General features: G+C 54.8%; 1 protein-coding gene across 1 annotated transcript in view; it reads right to left on the bottom strand.

Moving 5' to 3' along the window:
• Positions 1–3,101: 3,101 nt before the first annotated feature.
• The window catches only part of NECAB2 (N-terminal EF-hand calcium binding protein 2), a 434,498-nt gene continuing 421,172 nt past the window's right edge, over positions 3,102–16,427 (bottom strand). Inside the window, exons 7-14 of the mRNA XM_050775052.1 lie at positions 15,292–15,428; positions 11,546–11,664; positions 11,276–11,355; positions 8,369–8,422; positions 7,351–7,463; positions 4,892–4,969; positions 3,973–4,064; positions 3,102–3,558 (exon numbers count right to left, since the gene is read on the bottom strand). Of these exons, the coding sequence (XP_050631009.1) occupies positions 3,530–3,558; positions 3,973–4,064; positions 4,892–4,969; positions 7,351–7,463; positions 8,369–8,422; positions 11,276–11,355; positions 11,546–11,664; positions 15,292–15,428 (702 nt within the window). The 3' untranslated portion in view covers positions 3,102–3,529. The remainder of the gene's footprint in view (positions 3,559–3,972; positions 4,065–4,891; positions 4,970–7,350; positions 7,464–8,368; positions 8,423–11,275; positions 11,356–11,545; positions 11,665–15,291; positions 15,429–16,427) is intronic.

The following is a 16,427-nucleotide window of genomic DNA, read 5'->3' as shown; positions in this document are numbered from 1 at the left end:
GCCAGCGCTCTCCTCGGCCTCAGCACCCTCCTCTGGATGTCTTCCAGCCTTCCAGTTCAGACCTCTTTGTCCTTTTCTAACATGAAGCTGTGGACAGCCCCTCCCTCCCAGGATTGCTGAGTCTGAGCTGAGGTCCTTGCAAAGCCCTCTACACAGAGCGTACCCTGTTACAGCACCTGGCCAAGGGTGACAGCTGTGTGTCAGTGGAGAGTCAGAAGTAACAGCTTTGAACATGGCCCGGTGATGCTTCGTAGTGCAAATGCCTTGTGCTCCTGTTCTGAGCATGGTAGGCTGCAGGGGAGACCTTTCCCTTGGTTCAGGGGCCCAGCCCTAGGGCACCGCTGGCCCCAAGCGCCTCAGGAGGAGTTGCCCACCCGCAGATGCCTTCCAGGGACAAGTGGCAGGTTTTGAACCGGGCCTGGTGAGTATGCAGCTCTACTGGCCAAGGACAGGTGGTGAATTGTTTTTGAGAGTGATTTGAGATTCTTAAATATTGAAATGCAACTCACATAGCATCAAACTAACCATCTTAAGGCATAGAATTCAGCGGCCTTTAGTACGTTTGCAGTGCTGCGTCACCATCACCTCCATCTAATTCTAGAACATTCCATCCCAAGGAAAGCCCCCTGCCCATGAGCTGTCCCTCCCCTTTTCCTCTCCTCCATCCCAGAGGCAGCCACTCTGTGCTTTCTGTCTGGATTTGCTTATTCTGGATGTTTCACGTAAGTGGAATATTAGATGCCATCTGTTGTCTCTGCCTGCCTTCACTCAGTGTAGGGTTTTTGAGTCACCGACGGCCCAGTCCTTCACTCCTGTTGATGACTGAATGATAAGCTGTTTGGAGAGACGACATTTGTTTATGCCTTCATCGGCTGATGAATATTTGGATCGTTTCTACCTTGTGGCTATTGTGAATAGTGCCGTTATGAGTACGTGGGCCAAGTGAGTGAGTGGATGCCTTTTTCCATTTCAGGTAGACTATATCCCTAGAAGTGGAATTGCTGGGATAGGGTACTTCTATGGGATACGGTACTTTGGTACTTCTGTGGGTTACGGTACTTCTATGGGTTATGGTACTTCGCCATTAGCATTTGGAGGAACCTGATTCTGATCTTAATGGGTTAATCTGGAGCCATTCTTCCTCGTGGGTTGATGCTGTGTGGCGCAGGGCTTGGGCACAGAACTCCGGGGTGGATCTGACTTGAGCCAGCTACTTGCCGTGTGACCTCTGGTGAGTTACTTGTCCTCTCTGTCTCCGTCTCCCCACCTGCCAAGAGCAGGACAGCCTAAGGAGCATGGAGGGAGATGGGCCTGCCAAGTACTTGACTGTGCCAGGCTCTGAAGTGTGAATTAACTGGGAGCTCTTAGAGCTTTTAGGGTTGAAACATGTTCTTGTCACAGCCCATCCCTGGCCACTCAGGTTCTGAGGGCCCCTGAAGGCTTTCAGTGCACTTGGGCTGCAATCAGCAGAGATACCACCCCCCATGGAGGGCTGGGTAGATGTGACATGTGGGAGGGGAACATGCCCAGCTAAAGGAGGTTCCTCAGTTATACCCCAGAAAGCCTTAGCCCTTGATAATGTTCTTCTTAAAATAGCTGAGCTGGTTGGAATGTACCAGCCTGGCGGTGGGTGGGGTAGCAGGAGCCTGTAAGTGGCGTTCTCGTGCACCAGGCAGTGAAGCCCCTGAGCCTTCAAGGGGAGGGGTCTTTCCCCCACTTTACAGGTGAGAAAACAGGCCCTGAGGGGCTGGTATAGGGACATTCAGCTTGGAGATGCATGGATGGTTCTTGAACCTCCTTTTCTTTTCCTGCAAGCTCATGTTGTGTTTCGCTGGTTTTGCGGCAGTGGGCATCACACCCTGCAAGGAGGTGGCAGGACCCAAGGCGGGGGGACCTGCCCTGGGAGCAGGGGTTTCAAAGCTCCCGGCAACCACAGGGGGCTGGACAGTGTGGGCAGGGACCTCGCTGGGTGGCGACGGTGTTAATAACCACATGTGGCGCTGGCCAGTCCTCCGGGCGCTGCGCAGGAGGTAGAAAGGTGTGCATTCTGGGTCCTGTCCCCACCCCAGGGCTCCCACCTGTGCCCCGGCCTGTGATGGTCTTGGCTCTGCCCTGTTTTAGGAGAGAGACCCACTACCCTCTTTTGTCCTTTGAACTTTTGTGTGTGATTTGTTTTTTTTTTGGAGGCAGAGTCTCGCTCTGTCGCCTAGGGTGCAGTTATGTGATCTCGGCTCACTGCAACCGCCACCTCCTGGGTTCAAGCGATTCTCTTGCCTCAGCCTCCCAAGTGGCTGGGATTACAGGCGTTGTACCACTACACCTGGTTAATTTTATATTTTTAGTAGAGACGAGGTTTCAGCATGTTGGCCTCGAACTCTTGACCTCAGGTGTTCCAACTGCCTTGGCCTCCCAAAGTGCTGGGATGACAGGTGTGAGCCACTGCACTGGGCCGTGAGTGACTTCTCTCCTGCTAACCAGGACTGAGACAGAGGAAGAAGTTACAAAGCTTTCAGAGTAAGACTTAAGACGTGACTTGCAGTTCATAGTCGGGCTCTCCTGCATTGTTGAATGGCTGATGCACAGCTGTGCTGGGAGAGACTCGCCCGTCCCTGGAGCATCGTGCCTGGTGAGTGTCTTAGTTGGGCCACACTGCGTGGTCTGTGCCAACCATGTGACTTATGGTGGGGGCTTGAGCCACAAGGTGTCAGCCGTGTCTATGTCACCGAACCCCAGTAAGACTCGGGACTGCATCCCTGGTTGGTGATGCTCTGTCTGTTGAAGCTGGGAGGGTTCAGTGATGTCTGTGGCCTTTACTGGCAGCCCCTGCCTGGCCCCTGTTCCGGGAGCCTCTTTCTTTGCTGGATTTTGTCTGTCATCCACCTTGACTTTGACAGTTGCGCCCAGTCCTCTGAGTGAATTACTGACCTGAGGGTGGGGGTGGTGCCCTCTGGGCTCCTGAATAGGCATGAGCCTATGTGTCAAAATACCGCATAGAGTGAACACCTCCATTTTATGGTTCAGAAAACGGAGGCTGGGGGCACTTGCAGGGTACCCAGGCCCCTGCTGCTGTCAACCAGGAACAGACACAGAGCACACAGCCCTTCCCAACCAGGGTTTATTCGGCGCCTGGGCCCAGTGGCGGCGGCCTGGCTAGGTTGGGCACTACAGGGTCCTAACTCCTACCAGGTAGAAGAATGTCACTGAAGAGGGCAGGGCGTGGTGAGTGCGGGTCATGCGTGGCCGTCTGAGGGGTCGGGGAGAGGCCAGGACCAGGAGGTGGGGGTGCTGGCCCCAGGAAGCCGCCCCCTTCACCCACAACCTTGGGCTTCACCAGGACCGGGCAGCACAGAGACTGCTCTGCCTTCTCGGGTGGGGGCAGGGGAGGCCTCCTTCACGTCACAGCAGGGAAACACCGTGTGGAGGACGGGTTGAAAAGACAGCCTCTGCACCAGTTTCTAGAACACAGGGGATGTCCTTCACAAGCAGAAGGGGCCAGGGGTGGGCTCCTCCGCGGGCCTCTGGGAGGCTGTCAGTCCCGTCCCACCGTGCACCAAACAGCTAGAAGGACAGAGACAGGTTAGAGGGAAGGAGTGCGAATGTGGGTAGCTGGTGGGGGCCGTCTTGAAGGGCAGGTGGGGAGATGGCTTTGAGTCCTTATGTGACCCACGGGTGCTTGCTGGTCACCCAGGAGCAAACCACACACCTGGGAAGGGAAATTCAGTCTGGCTGGAAGTAGGGGGCTGTGGAAGGGGTGCTCTGGTGCAAGCTCCGGCCGGCATGCCTGGATGTGGGGCCACCTCAGGGCTGGCTCTGAGCCTGGAGCTCTCCTCTCCCCCTAGGACCCTCCCTGCACACCTGGCATTGGGGTCAGGAGCTTGCAGGCAAGTCCCTGGGAGAGGCGGGGTGGCTTCTAGGCTCTTGCCCGGCTCTCCAATCAAGTGGCCACTGCAGTTCCAGGCCTTCGCCCCCTACCTGGCACCGAGATCCTGGAGAGGGCCTCAGGCTGGCTCAGTGTGTCCACCTTGACGTGCCGGAACGCCTTACACACGGGACTTTGCAGGTGCCTGCGATCCAGGGACATGTGTTAGGGGCACCAGGAGTGGAGCTTGGCATGTGGATCCCCTGTTAATCCTAGCTCTGCCCAAAATGGGGAGCTTATAAATAAGCCCGGGGGGGGGGTCTTTGGACTCCAAGCCTTTGTGGGAAGGTGAGGGGGTGCCTAGGGAGGCTGACTCTGGGGTAGGCACTGAGCCTTACATGGGCAGCGGGATCCCCCTACTCAGTGCATAGAGCATCGACCTCCTGTTTTACCATCCTCCGCCTGGGACGGATGACAACACAGCAGCTGTGAAGGGTTTTAGTCCCTCATTTTATGAGTCACTGAAGTACGGACAGGCAGGGGACACCCTCACTTCTCATGACAGCCCCTGTTCCCACAGGGGTCCTGAGTTTCTCTGCAAACTGTGTTTACCGGGGAAGCAGGATATCGGGGCATGAGCTACCCCCAGGCCCTGCTTCCTGCCTGTGGGGTCTGGCGCATGAGAAATTAGGCTCCACCCAGAGTGGGGAACAACCTTTCCCAGATATGCTCAGAGCAGACGACAAAGGCCTAAAGCCCATCAGAGCTGATGACACCCTACCCCATCTCCCTCCCTCCTACAAGGCACTCAGCTGGGGGGGAGGTTAAGCGCTGGAACAACTGATCACATGGGGACTGAGGTACCTTCTAGGTCAGGTCCTCAGCTCTACAGGGTGGTAAAGAAGGCAGTGCCTTGGCCCACAAGGTGCTCTACAGGGAAAGAGCGTGGTGGGGGGGATCTCTCTACCCACCAGGAGCTCCTGGCTCCAGGAAGACAGCCCCCACACCTGCTATGGAGACCCAGTGTCTCACCTCTTCCACGCCTCCTCCGTCTCCCAGAACTCATAGATGACAAAGGTGAAGCCATCCGAGAGCCTCACGGCAGTGATGCTGCAATAGGAGACAGACAGGCAGGGAGGCTGGGGCTCAACCGTGGCCACCCTAGTCCTGGAGCCCACCCCTATACACAACCGCTGCCTTCAACTTTTCTGGTCCTCCAGCGAGACTCAACAGGGTGCCCCCACCACCTGGAACAAGGCCTGGTTTCTTATAGTGGCCAATAGCTATTTGTCAATGACATGTAGTTTTTCTTTTGAGACAGGGTCTCACTCTGTTGCCCAGGCTGGAGTGCAGTGGCACAATCACTTCAGCCTCCCAAGTAGCTGGGACTATAGGTGTGCACCACTTGGCCTGGCTAATTCAAAAAATGTCCTAGTAGAGCTGGGGTCTTGCTATGGTCCCCACGCTGGTCTTGAACGCCTGGGCTCAGGCAGTCCTCTCGCCTTGGCTTCCCAAACTGCTGGGATTGCAAACTTCAGCCACTGTGCCCAGCTGAAATGTCATGTTAAAATCTTCACCTTTATTTAAACAAAACCAGGTGGCTGCGTGTGATGGTTCACACCTGTAATCCCAGAACTTGGGAAGTCTTGAGGGGCCGAGGCAGGTGGATTACTTGAGGCCAGAAATTCAAGACCAGCCTAGCCAAAATGGCAAAACCTGGTCTCTTAAAAAAAAAGTTGCCAGGCCTGGTGCCATAGGCCTGTAATCCCAGCTACGCAGGAGGCTGAGGCTTGAGACTCACTTGAACCTGGTGGGTAGAGGCTGCAGTGAGCTGAGCTTCCACCACTACACTCCTGCCTGGGCAACAAAGCAAGATTTGGTCTCAAAAACAAAAAATATATATATACATATAAACCCTATCTTTAAATTATCAAAGCATCTTCCTCCTAATTGGCATCTTATTTAATCCTTGCAACAACCCCACTGCACTGTACCTGACCGAAGGAGGCTGCGGGAGGGGGCCGTTCACAGAGGAAGGGGCTGCAAGCAAGTCCCCCTTCACTCTTTGGGACCCAGAGGACAGCACTCACCTCATTTTAAAGGCCCAGATAGTCTATGCCGCTCCGGGCTTCTCTCTGCAAGTGCACTACAATGAGGAAGCCCCAAGTGACCATAAAAGGGGGCGGGGGGCAAGAGCAGGGGATGAGGGGCAACAGTGCTCAGCCTGGAGGGAGGGGGACAGACACACCACTGTGCAGCGTTAGGTACACCGTGCCTGGCAAGTGCAGTCTCGCCTGGCTCTTCAAGCTGGCCGTCTCCAGTTCAACAAACAGCACTGTCTTCTACTTCTACTGAGGCTCTGAAACCAGAGCCTCTATATCCACCTTGCCTCCTCTCCACAGCCTATCGGGGTGGCCCTACTTCACTCTGGGGCCTCCCACTTCATGTAACAGAGAAAAGATCAAGTCTGGCCCCTGCTCCTATACAGTCTGTCCTGCTGGATGGGAGTGGGTCCTGCCCACCACCCTGGCTACTTACTCAAGCGTGGCCCCTGATGGCCACCCTGGGTCTCCGCAACAGCCGCACTCCTGCCCAGGCTGCTCCTCCCCTAGTGCTACAGGTCAGGCCTCAGTGCACAGGGGGCCCAGGAAGACCCCGTGCAGGACCTGGCCTGCCTGGTTCACAGCCATGCCCCCAGGCAACAGGGCGAATGAATGTGTGCCCTGGGGATGGAAGAAAGCCCTGGAAAGGGAGGGAGTTGGGCAGAGCCTTGGTGTAGAAATGAAGGCCAGGGGAAACACCTGGGCCTCATGATCTTTAAGGGCTACTACCAGCAAGAACAAACGGCTGTTGTCTTCTGTGGACCCCTCCACTGTGGCCATGGCCTAGCTTTACTAAGGAGCTACATAATCCTGGGGGGATGAACGGGAATTTGAGGGTGAGGCCCCTTGCCCCGCCCTAGACATCTCAGCACAGACCCATAGGGAGGAGGGAGAGAATGGCCGCTACGTTTCCATCTCAGCACATCCGTGGGGAAGGGGAGAAGGGCGGCTACATTTTTTGGGCATTTCCCTTCAGCCTCACTGACTCGACTCTCCTTTCCTTTCTCGGTTGTTAACTGAGCACACACTACATTCTGGGCCTGGTGTTAAGCAGCAACTCCTGCAAGAGCAACAGCTAAGGCTGACTGAGCACACGTGGCACACCAGGCCCGGCCAGAGCCCTTCACACTTGAGATTCACACAATTGATTGTATATGAATCGTGATCACCCCAACAAGGAGTCCTGTGGGTGGCCCCCCCCTTTTACAGATGAATGAGCTGAGGACAGGGAGATGAAGGCACCTGCCACGTTTGCATGACCTGAACCCAGTTCTTATTCACCCAGCTATGTGTCTCCCTGGGGTGCGATTTGTACTTAGGGGTAAGCCTAGTCCCGCGCTGTTCCTCCACTGCCAGGCAGAGCTCCCTGCCACCATCCCTCCCACTCACTGGAAGCAGCTCCTCGCTCCGGCAGTCCCCCGCAGATACGGGCGCAGGGAGTCCAGAAACTCGCTGAGTTGCTCGGGGCACACGGCCATCTCCTGCCGGACCAGCTGCAGGTGCTGCCGGCCCACAGCAGGAGTCAGTGTGGGGCTCCATGCCAGAACTTCTCCCTAAAGACCCCATCCGGCGTCCATGACCTCCCTCCCTTGGTCAAAATAAACCTCCCCGACTTTTCATTGTATAATGAAAAGTATAAGGACTAGAACCTCAAGAGCCCAGTGCAGAGGTAGCCCCCACAAACGGGGAAAACGGACGAGTTGTTTACCCAGTCCCCACCCATGTCCACAGCTGCCTCCAAGGCCTCCAGGGCCCAGAGACACAGTACATCCACTGACAAGAAAAACTTAGTTGATGGACTCAGCATTTTCACATCACTGTCCGGCTGACCACTTTGCTCTAGGCCAAACTTTTTTTGGATCAAAGTCCAGGAGCCTCTGGGCCAGGTATGGTGGCTCACACCTATAATCTCAGTACTTTGGGAGGCCGAGGTGGGCGATCACAAGGTCAGGAGTTCGAGACCAGCCTGGCCAACATGGTGAAACCTTATCTCTACTAAAAATGCAAAAAATTAGTCGGGCATGGGGGCGGGCACCTGTCATCCCAGCTACTCAGGAGGCTGAGGCAGGAGAATCGCTTGAACCCGGGAGGTGGAGGTTGCAGTGAGCTGAGATCGCACCACTGCACTCCAGCCTGGGCAATAGAACGAGACTCAGTCTCAAAAAAAAAAAAAAAAAAAAAAAAAAAAAAAAAAAAAGGTCCAGGGAGCCTCAAGAAATACCCCCAGAGTCAGTGGGGTGGCTCCTGGGCCAGGGCAGGGTCTGGAGGCCAAGTACTGGGGCCATATCTCCCCTCATGGTGGTCCCAGGCAGGGAGAGGGGGGTCGGGGCATTGAGCCACTTGGATCCTGGCAGTCCTGGTATGGGCAGGGATGTGGTCCCAGGAGAGAGGTGGGAAGGGGACTCACCATGTTGGTGCCATCTTCATCTGAGAGGCGCTGCTGCAGGTCGAACCACAGTGCCTGAAACAATCCAGCACACAGTGATGCTAGACCCAGAGCCCCACTCCGCCCCAGGTGCCAGGAGCTCTGGGATCCCTGGGGCTGTTGGGAGCTCCTAAGGGCTGGGCCCTGTTACACAGGGCTGGAAGACCAACCCTAGGAAGTGGCAGAGACTCCCTCCGGCCCTGGCATCTAGGGGCAATGGGAGGCAGAGAGGCCCAGGTGATCCTCTACAGAGGGCATAAGGGCGCCCAGAACATGTTGCTGGGGCAAGGACAGCTTGGGAGAGGCAGCACTGGGAATCCAGAGGCCCGAGTCCAAGATGCTGGGGTTTGCCACGATGACGAGCAATAGCCCTTAGATTCCCTATAACTTACAGTTCACCCCAATCATAACCCCCAGCGCCTCAGGGATCTAATGGGGTGACCTCTTCTCTCTGGCCTAGATGGTTTACAAATACACATTCAATCTTCCAGACTCCCCAGGGTAGGTGCTACCCCACTGTAAGTTTCAGTCTCCAGGAACCACATCTGCTCTGTTCACCCACGCCTGATGCCTACCCAGGGCCAAGCCCTCACAGATGATCCCCAGTCACTCTGTCACAGCAGGACAACCCCGGCTCTGAAGGCACGAAAGCCGTGTAAGTGTCAGAGCGTGGGTCTGAACCCAGCGTCTCTACCTGACGCTGACGCACAGGATCCTGCTGCTGCTTCCTTTAGCTTGGGCAGCCCACTAACCACCACCTCTGCGGCTGTCTCCGTCCATCCTCCATGAGGACAGACCGTCTGTGGGAGTCACACAGGGCACAGGTAAAGAACACCGGTTAATAAGGAAAACAGCAGCAGGTGGCTGAGTCTGTGCAGTCACCACCGTGACGTTCTAAATGTTTGAGCAAGGGGCCCTGTAGTAGCTGATCCTGGCAGGTGTACTGCCTTCTCCAGGTCACACAGCATGAACACGCCTTGGCAAGTGATGAAGGTGTGCCTGGCAAGAACAGGTCTGTTTCCATGGCTTTACAAGCATCCGTGAGGGGTCCTGCAGGGCTGGGGCTGGAAGAGCCATAGGAGGATGAGGAGAGGCACTATGGCCCCCATATCTGCCCCATTCTTCTCCTAGCCAGCCGCCCCTAGGGCCTCCATCCTTGGCAGCCCAGGTTGGCCGGTGAAGGGCGGGGCCTGAAGCCAGGCCTGGATTGGCCCCTGCTGACTGCCCGGGCCAATTAGAGACTGGGGAGGAGGACCTGGTCCCACCCCGTCTCCAGGACGCCCAGGTACTCCGTGGTTACCAGCCAGCCTGGTTGTTAGGGCGACCAGGCTCTAAAAATAAACTTCAAAGAGTCTCCCTCCCGAGGCGCCCGCTGAGTTGTTATGACAACCGGGCCACGGGGTCCCCTCCGAGCCGCTCCCGCAGCCCAGCCGACTTCAACAAGAGGGTAACTCCACCTCAGCCTCATCCCTGCAGGAGGAAGTTTGAGCTTCCTCCCTCCGACTTCGTTCCACGTCAGCCTCTGCCTCTCTCCATGTGGGGGGCCCCTTGTTCCTGCCCCCATGAATTCCTCAGAACCCCCAAACTAAAAGTAGCAATACCTTTTACAAAGGGTGTAAAAAAAAATACCGAAAAATAGGAGAAACATAAAACCACTTCAATCCCAGGGTTCTGGGAGCTCAGTCACCTTGGCTTCTGTGGGTATACGGGTGTGGTGTTTGCATGTGGATAGGCCTGGGTAACAGAATGCCTCATAATAATTGCTAACATTGCTCATATTCAATGCAAACTACGGCACCGGGCCCTGTGCTGAACCACTGAGACACTACTTTGGTTCATCCTAATGACACCCCTGTGAGGGAGGGGTCCCATTCTCCAGGGTATTTTCTTTTTTTTTTTTTTTTTGAGACGGAGTCTCGCTCTGTCGCCCAGGGTGGAGTGCAGTGGCCGGATCTCAGCTCACTGCAAGCTCCGCCTCCCGGGTTCACGCCATTCTCCTGCCTCAGCCTCCCGAGTAGCTGGGACTACAGGCGCCCACAACCGCGCCCGGCTAATTTTTTGTATTTTTAGTAGAGACGGGGTTTCACCGTGGTCTCGATCTCCTGACCTTGTGATCCGCCCGCCTCGGCCTCCCAAAGTGCTGGGATTACAGGCGTGAGCCACCGCGCCCGGCCTCTCCAGGGTATTTTCTTGATCATCAGAGGAGGAATCTAAGCCTCAGAGAGGACAAGTCCCTGGCCCAGGGCTCCACAGCTATGAAGCGGCACAACCAGAATTCTGACTGATCCCTGAGCCCATCTGTCCGTAGTCCCTAAGACAAAGTTTTCTCTCCACCAAATGGTCATATCATGAGCACTCTATCCCGAGTCATGAGACATTCTCTGAAAGTGTCTTCTGTAAGGGCTGTGCCATTTTCTATCACCCGTGGATGTCCCATATCACACTTAATACATGTGCTACTGCTGGTCACTTCCTTCCTTGTTTTGAATCTCTCCCGAATCATCCCGTCTCTCTCTCGTCCTGGGGCTGCCTCTTGGCCAATACCTGCTCCAGCCATTTCAGAGCAAAGTCTCCTTGATACTAGGGCCTTGCAACACGGGACCCTGCTGACCACCCTCTGCTCCTGGAGCTGCTCCTGCTGCCTGCCGGCCCACGCAACCCTCAACACTCCCTTTCCCAGGAGCCCTCCTTGGGCCTGAACAACACACGCATCCCCCGGGGTTTCATCCTTAGCTTCGTCCTCGGCACCCACGCCCCACGGACGGATGTCTTTTCCATGGTTCCCTGGCCCCTCTGCAGCCCAGACTTTTGTCCTGAACTCCAGCCCTAACACTGCACTCCTTCAGGGCTTGGAAGGAGCAGAGAGACGGGGGTCACGCCAGGGCTTACTTTGCTCTCCAGCCTCCCAATCAGCTCTGCCAAGCGGCTGATCTGCGCTTCCAGACCCTCTTCCTTTGCATCCTCAGTGGCTGTGGAAGAGAAAGAGACACACAGACTTCAGTGGGGGGCAGGGCAAGGGCTTTGGGGGGAAGCTGAAACACCCAGCCCTTCCAGGGGCATCAAACTGGCCCCTCATCTCCCCAGTCCCCGTCAGAGGACTCTCAGAACTCCTAGGGACCTCCAGCCGCTACCCCCACCAGGGCCCCTGCTTTCTCTCACCAGATGGAAGGCCCTTGCCTTGTTCCACGGCCATGAGCTTGTGGTTGGGGGCAGAGGCGCGAGTGGGGCTTCCATACCAGGTCTGTGCCACACCGTGGCTCGGTTTGCTGTGGTTCTGTCTGCAGTTTGAATGGAAAACACACAGACTATGACGGCAGCTTCAGGGCCCTGACCATTTCTAGCAGCTTCAACAGGCATTTATTAAGCACCGACAGTGGGCTCACACATGCACAGAACTTGCATCATGGCCTTTGTTTTGACAGAGGAGGAAATGAGGTTCATAAAGCAGGTGACTCAGCCAGGGCCACGCAGCTAGCTGGGCGGAGCTGGGATTTGAATTCAGCTCCATTCTAGGACCCCACGGCCCAGGTCTTTTCCCCCAAGAGATTCAGTTCCAGGGTGAGACTGAGCCAGGCGCCCACCCCCACCCTAACAGCTCGAAGCTTTCGGGCACCTGTAGAGCCCAAGCTGTGGTGTGACCAAGTCCCCCTCCCTCATAAGCCAATTTAATGTCTGCTGCCCTCTGGGGTGGTGGACCTGGTTTCAAGACTCCCTCCAACACATACACATAAAAGCGAGACCTAAAGAGACAGTGGGGATGTAACACGACAAAAGCTGTCATCCTGACCTGGGCCTGGCCCCATCTCCTGGCCCTGGACACCCCTACTCCTGTGCACACTGATGTGCACACACCCCTGTGCCATGACAGGCACAGCTAGCCAGAGGCAGACAGACACACACGCACACTGCTCACCTTGCGTTGTGCCCAGCCCATAGTAGTGACTCAAAAAATGCTCAGTGAATGACCAAATCCTCCCGTGCCAAAGGATGCTGAAAAGCTCCCGGCAGACATACAGAAACACAGACACTCCCCCCAGAAGACACACACAGTGCCCTGTGCACGGCCCCCACACTCCCTTGGTGTCTGTGCACCACGGTCTTGGTGCATTCTGGAATTTGACTCTTGTGAACCTTGCGCACTCAGCCAGGCTCTCCCCCATGCCGAGGGAGCAAACTCGATTCCCGTCTTGGGAGGGGAGAGGCTGGCAGAGTCTTTGTGGTGTCAATCATGGCTTCTTTATAAACCAGCAGGAAATTAAATGTGTCCCTCAGACCATGACAGGTTGCTCAGGGCTCCTGGGCGGTGGGGTCTGAGCCAGTAGCCTGTGCTAGGGGCGACATCCTGGGAGACTGTCCCGGGGCTGGGAAACAGGACAGTCCTCAGGGACACACAGCCTAGAGCCAAACTAGCTGAGATTTGGGGAAGTTCAAGGGAGGCACGTGTGGAACGAGGCATCACGACAAGCTGCCCCTCCGACCACATCCCCAAGTAAGGTCCCACCGTGGGGGCAGGTGGACGGAACTGCTGACACGTGACGGAGCTGGCCTAGTGTGGAAAGTCAGCTCTGAAAACCGTGCAACAATACTATCTGCCCTGTGGCAGGATCAAAACAGCAAGTTTTCATCAAGATACGAACAGGAAAACCAAGGAAATCTAAGTGTCAGCTTTCATAGTGATGGCTGCTAATTCGAGGGAACCCAAGAATCACAAGACTGACCACACATGCAGAATTCTGGCCTCCGGTCCCAGGGATTCTGGCCAGTGGGTATGGCCAGGAGCCTGGGAATCTGTGTGTTACTTTTCCCAGGTGATTCAGCAGCAAATGCTCAGAGCAAACTCATCTGGAAACAGTATCTCAGAGCGACCTTCACAATCATATCTGATCAGGACCAGCTCTTCACCCACGAAGAAACACACAATCAAACTCCTGTCCCCAGCAAACCAACATCCTGGACCTCACGTGCCTCTGCCTGGGAAATTGAAGGCTCAATCGAGCTTGGGTGCCGACACCTGGCTATTGCCCTCATCTGTTTGCATTTTCTCTTTTTCTTCTCTGTGCCAAGCACATGAGCTGTTCTGGGAAGAACTGGGCAAAGAGGGGTTTGTCTCAACTCAGAACAGCAAATGGAGGTGCGGTGTGCTCGTGGTCCCCAGGGAGCTGGGACTGCTGAGCCAAGAGAATGCCACTTCTCTCTAAATACCAGGTCACAGCCCTAACACAGCATCTACCACCTGGGAGGGGACCCCAGATGCATTCCCATGGTTCCAAGCATACAAACAAGGCCTAACACAAGACCAAATATTGTGAGAAAACCACCTGCTTTCACGTCTCTTTTGGTCCTCCTGAGAAAGTCTCAACTTGCTACTACTGTCTTCAACACCTCTCTCTGATTTCCCAGTCTCTGTTCTTAACAGAGGGGTGGCAAGCCTCAGGATTCAAGCTGGATGGTCAGCAATGATGGGTGCTTGTTTTTACAGTTACTTCACTTACAGCATGTGGTGCTGAGAATGCAGTTATAACCATATGCCATTTCCTAAACTGATCTCTAATTTTCAAAAGTGGGCTGGGGTGCAGCAGCTCCTGCCTGTAATCCCAGCCCTTTGGGAGGCTGACACAGCAGGATTGCTGAGACCAGGAGTTTGAGAACAGCCTGGCCAACATGGCAAGACCCCATCTCTACAAAAAATAAAATCAAAAAATAGCTGGGTGTGGTGGGAATACGTGTCTGTAGCCCCAGCTCTTTGGGAGGCTGAGGTGGGAGAATTGCTTGAACCTGAGTTGGAGATTGCAGTGAGCCACAATGGTGTCATTGTACTCCAGCCTGGGGGACACAGCGAGATCCTGTGTCAAAAAATAAAATAAGGCTGGGCTCCATGGCTCAAGCCGGCAATCCCAGCACTTGCAGGCCGAGGTGGGTGGATCACCTGGGGTCAGGATTTCAAGACCAGCCTGACCAACATGGTGAAACCCCATCTCTACTAAAAATACAAAAATAAACTGGGCGTGTGACAGCGGGCACCTGTAATCCCAGCTACTAGGGAGGCTGAGGCAGGAGAATCGCTTGAACCTGGGAGGCAGAGGTTGCAGTGAGCTGAGATCACACCACTGCGCTCCAGCCTGGGTAACAGAGCAATACTCGGTCTCAAAAAAAAGAAAAGAAAAGAAAAGAAAGAGAAAGAGAAAAAGAAGACAGAAAGAAAGAAAAGAAAAGAAAAAGAAAGAGAAAGAAAGAGAGAGAGAGACAGAGAAAATGGGCTGGGTGCAGTGGCTCACGCCTGTAATCCCAGCACTTTGGGAGGCTGAGGCAGGTGGATCACGTGAGGCCAGGAGTTCAAGAGCAGACTGGCCAACATGACAAAACCCCATCTCTACTAAAAATACAAAAATCAGCCAGGCATGGTGTTGCACACCTGCAGTCCCAGCTACTCAGGAGGCTGAGGCATGCGAATTGCTTGAACCTGGGGAGGGAGAGGCTGTAGTGAGCCAAGATCACGCCAATGCACTCCTGGGTGACAGAGCAAGACTCTGTCTAAAATTAAAAAAATTTAAAAATAAAATGTGGGCCAAACCACAGAACAGTTCTGCATAAACAGTAAGTAGTATGTGGATGCGGCAAAACAAATTAGAGTCTGGGAAACGGTGTCTTCACTATATTAATAAATACGTGCACCAGGCATTCTCCTGAGCATTTACTATCTCATTCAGTCCTTGCAATGGCTGAGGTTTCAGGCATATTATCGTGCCTATATTACACAGCAGAGCACTGAAGGCACAGAGAGCTGTGGCAACTTGCCCAAGGTCACCCAACTCTTAGGTACACAGACAACCCCACCAAGTAGCAGGTGGGCACATGCGTGAGCACGGCATACCCCCATGGGACCCTGCAGGGTCTCAGAGACTCACCGGAGCTGGCTGGTCTGTTCCTCGATGGCCTCCACTGCACTCTCCACGGAGCTCAGCAGTGACTGGATCTGATTGGCCGTCTCCTTCAGGAGGAAGCGGGTCACGAACTGGTCCACATTGCTCCCGCCCTCATAAACCTGTAGAGGGAAGGGAAGGGGCACTGAGGGGAAACGGGTGGGAGGGAAATTTGAGGTGGGGTCTAGCACAGGAGTCGGGGGGAAGCTAGTGCTGGTGAATTTGCTTTGCAAAGGGAAGGGAGGACCCCATGGCCTCCTGGGGTCCAGTCTTAGAGGCTGGAGTGTGTCCAATGCAGAGGCTAGAGGTTTAGAGACCAAATTTGAACCCTGGCTTCACCACTTACTAGCTCTGTGACCTCCCCGAGTATAATGGGGTCACTGAATTATCTATCTTACAAGGTTCTAGTAAAGATTAAATGGCGACATGTGTATAAAACGCTCTGCACAGGGCCTGCCACACAGCAAAGACTCAATCAACAGTAGGTGCTACAGTAAAGATGACGGTGATGGTGGCAGTGATAGCGACTGGTGGTTTTGTTGTTGCTGTGACAAGGATAATCATGAGGCAAGAAGAATCCACAACCTTCCCGCCCTCCTTGCTCCTCCAAGGAGGATTCCTAGGGCTTCTGGATCTCCAGGCTGCTACTAAGGAAAACGACAAAACGGAATCAAAAGCCGCTCAAGGGAGGAAAGTGCCCAGGGCTTAGTAACCAAAAGGAGGCAGCCAGAGAGGATCCTGGGGGGAATCAGAGAGGGGGTCTTAGCAGATGCTGCGACCAGAACTCTGGGGAAAAGATGAAAAAGAGTTTTCTCCAAGTTTTGCTCTGTGGTGTGGAATAGAATTTCCACCTCTGTCCTGAGACTCTGCAAAGACATTTCTCAAGCTTTTGGATCCAGTGGAGACGCTTTGGGTTGCAAAGGCTTTACAGCAGAAGGGAGAAGGCTCTGCTTATCCATGTCGCTCAAGGACAAGATGATGAAGATGATGCTGTGGTGGGGGATCCTGGGTCTCCCAAACCCTGACCTGCTCTCCTGGCCTCCTCTGCCAAGACTCCGCCCTTCCCAAGCCACCTGCCCCAGGCGCCTTGGAATTCTGCCCAGTCCCTGGCAAGGCAAGGA

This window comes from Macaca thibetana, chromosome 20 (genome assembly GCF_024542745.1).
Source record: "Macaca thibetana thibetana isolate TM-01 chromosome 20, ASM2454274v1, whole genome shotgun sequence".
NCBI classification, from domain to species: Eukaryota; Metazoa; Chordata; class Mammalia; order Primates; family Cercopithecidae; genus Macaca; species Macaca thibetana.
Note: the sequence above shows the minus strand (reverse complement) of the source record. Positions and strands in the feature narration are given on the sequence as shown.